Here is a 3,367-nt window from a genome sequence, read left to right on the forward strand (position 1 = left end):
ATACAATAGGGCGGCACAAGAGTTTTTAGAAAAAACAAAACAAAAAAAACTTGCATTCCATTAGGTGTCCTTTAACTGATCCAAGCAGGACATCGTATATTTCAGCTGCACCTACCCAAGCGGAAGATAACAGTTATTTAGAAGACGTAACTAAGCTCTGCTTGGGGTATAGTCGTATTAATATTACAGGTGTAAGTGTGGCTGTAAACACAGTTTATTCATTTATTTTCCAATGTACAAAAATATACTTTTATTAAAGCATTGATACCATACCATTGAACACAGCAATCAGTATGAAAGAGAAAAAAATCATGTATATATAGATATTTTCAAAAATAACGACTTTATTAAACATTTTGTAAACCTAATCATACCGGTATCGTATTGATAAATAATTTTTAATGAACGCTGTCTTCTGTAAAGCAAAATAACACCTTTAAAAAGCATCGTGTCATATAGATATTGCACGAACAGCTACAATGTGGTATTGTCTTCATACAATGCTAGTTTTTTGCTTAATATTGTACATCTAAGCTCTGCAGGAAGGGTCTCGAATACTGTTTTACATTCATCAATTATTTCACGAACAGTGATTTTTTTCCCGTTTATTGCTAGTTTACTTGAATGCTGATTGGTCCTGAGAGTGTCAGGTTTATACGAACCATAGTATATTCTATGTGGCATTTTGGAGAGAATGTCCACAGCGTTGTCTACAAGTGATTTGTAATTCAGTGCCAAAGTCGTCGTAAGAATACTCAAACATTGTCTTGTTGGCTCTACGCTATAAAAATAATCCTCTGGCAAAGAATTGTTTCTTTTAGCAGATACATATTCTTTCTCGAGCCAGTTTTTCATAATCAGTTTGCATCTTTGGATGATAGTGTCAACTTGATATTCCTCCGCTATATGTACAATACACAGAACATTGGCTTCTGTAAAAATAAAATAAGAAAGAAATGCAATAAGACAGGAAAGTACGAAAGATCGCTGGGGACACTTGTGTATTCCCGATTTGAATTCGCAATCTTCGGGAATTTACGATTTCAACTTCACGAATTTACGATTTCAATTCCTTAAGTGGAACTCGTGAAGCTGAAATAGTAAGTAAATTTTTTAAGTTGGAACAGTGAATTAATTAAGTTGAAATCGTGAATGTATGAAGTTTAAAATCGTGAATTCACTACGAAATTGAATTTTTAAAGTTGAAACCGTCAATTTATGAAGTTTAAATCATATATCACATCGAAGTTAAATTCTAAAAGTTGAAACCGTGAATTCATGAAGTTAAAATCGTGAATTCAACACGAAGTTGAAATCGCTTATTTGTGAAATCGTGGACTCGTGGAGATGAAATTGTGTATTCGTTAAATTGAAATCGTGCATTGATGATTTCATGATGTTAAAATTGTGAATTCACTGAGATGAAATCGGGGAATCATGAAGTTGAAATGTCCCCACCGGTCTTTATATTAATTCTGCAATACCGTTTGTTAAAGATCAAAACAATCTTTAGACAAACCGATTTTCTTTTACCATGTAATTATAAAAAACCAGTAACGTTCAATACACAAAGCAAAGCACATAGCAAGCATATCATTTCTCAGTTGTACTTCATTGTTTGCTACTTAGGTATTATTTCATCTACTAGAATCTACTCTTTTCTGTTAAACGAAATGACTTTATTAAGCTGATAAAAACAAAGATAGATTTAAACAACGATAATATGTGCATGAAATTAAAGATTTCATGTACCATGCACTTATTTGTGTCATTTACAAAATATCATTATTTACCTGTAACTGGCTTAAATGTCCCTGGATTAATACACAGTAAAAATGCATGAAATTCTGAATAGTTCTTTCCTTTCAAGAAGACTGCTGATTGCTGCTTTTCTTTGAAATCATTCTTAAACATGGCCTCAAAAACTGGTGAAGACAGTATAAGTAGGTTTTGTGACACATACAGTTCTTGTTGATCATCGAAAACTAAACGTACTTCATCCAAACACTTTCCTGGTGCGGTAAACGGCTCCGGACACTTCGGACATTCTTCCTTCTTCTCTTCTGTGTGTGTACTCATTTCCAAAGTGTCTTATTATTAAATCCTTGAATGAATAAAGTAATATATATATAGTTTTATTTTAATTCTTGAATGAATACACTTTTTTTCAATCAGCCATTTAACGAATACAACATGTTTAAACTGACTTGATATAAAAATCAATCCCAGCAAAATACATTTATAAAGCTATCAATACACCACGGATCAGCTATAAAGTATATATTATTTACATTTTTGACGCGTTAATCTTTAGTTTTTCCAATACAGGTTCGTAATGTATAGTTCGTACACGTTAGATAAAATCACATCGATATGGTTATTTAAAGCATACGAAATCACTTGTTCGTAAGCGGACTTAATTATAGAAACGCTATTCAGAAAACAAAGTTAAGTTTATACAAAAGAATAACAATCGGAATGATCGGCTATTATCACCGACGAAAAGGCCCGAGAAGTTGCTGTCGCCCTTTCATAAAATCTGATTTAATTCCATAAGGGCGTCGCGCTTCGGCGGACGCCAAAATGTGGAAAAGTTATATGTACAGTGATTTAAATTATTTATATAGGCATGAAATTTTGTGGTTTCGTCAAAAGGACACATTTAAGTACTGTTGTGCAAAATAATCTTACAGCAGACGAAATTAAATTTAACTAAATCTCAATGAGAGAAAATTACACAAAATAGGTCAGATTATACAAATACATTTTGTTAGTGTTTCGAAAGTTTATAAAAATTTGATAGTGGACATGTACGATAGCTTGAAATTACTCCATGTACTGCTATCCATAAAAAAAGACTTGTTTTTGATACCTGAAGATCGTTTAGCATGGAATCATCGTTGTGTTTGTGGCATTTTAGTTCTTTCTATCGTTTTCTAGTCGGTCGGCTCAAAGACTTTATCATCATGCTTAATATATGTCGCCTGCATTTTAGATTTCCGTCAAATTCAGGAGCAAATAACTCGAAATAAAGCATACCGAGACTTAATTTTATTTACATCATTTTCAGCTACTTTATTTCCAGTTATAATGAAAAGTTTTAAACATTTAAAAAAAATTTTTATCAAAATATATCTTAGTAAGCTTCCATGTTTTAACGTTCAAAAAGGAGCATATCTCAAAAAAATTAAATCAGTTTTCATAAACCACTATATAGATTAAAATCTAGCGCAAATAATTTGAAATATGTTCACACCGTTACTGGGAATAAAGACACAATCACACATTTAAAATCAAATTAGTTGTTTCCCGCAACTGTTTAGAGTCATCTACCTTTAAATATGACAAAAAAAGCAAAATAACTCAC

General features: G+C 32.0%; 1 protein-coding gene across 1 annotated transcript; it reads right to left on the reverse strand.

Annotated features, from left to right (window-relative positions):
* Positions 1 to 376: 376 nt before the first annotated feature.
* Positions 377 to 2,115, reverse strand: LOC132734048 (uncharacterized; the record flags this gene model as incomplete). Its single annotated transcript, XM_060720747.1, is given in 2 exon segments — positions 377 to 932; positions 1,794 to 2,115. Coding segments are annotated over 2 exon segments (744 nt in total). The 3' UTR covers positions 377 to 474.
* Positions 2,116 to 3,367: the final 1,252 nt, after the last annotated feature.

The sequence above is a fragment of the Ruditapes philippinarum genome, unplaced genomic scaffold (assembly GCF_026571515.1).
Source record: "Ruditapes philippinarum isolate M1 unplaced genomic scaffold, ASM2657151v2 ctg19125_1_1_1_1, whole genome shotgun sequence".
NCBI lineage: Eukaryota > Metazoa > Mollusca > Bivalvia > Venerida > Veneridae > Ruditapes > Ruditapes philippinarum.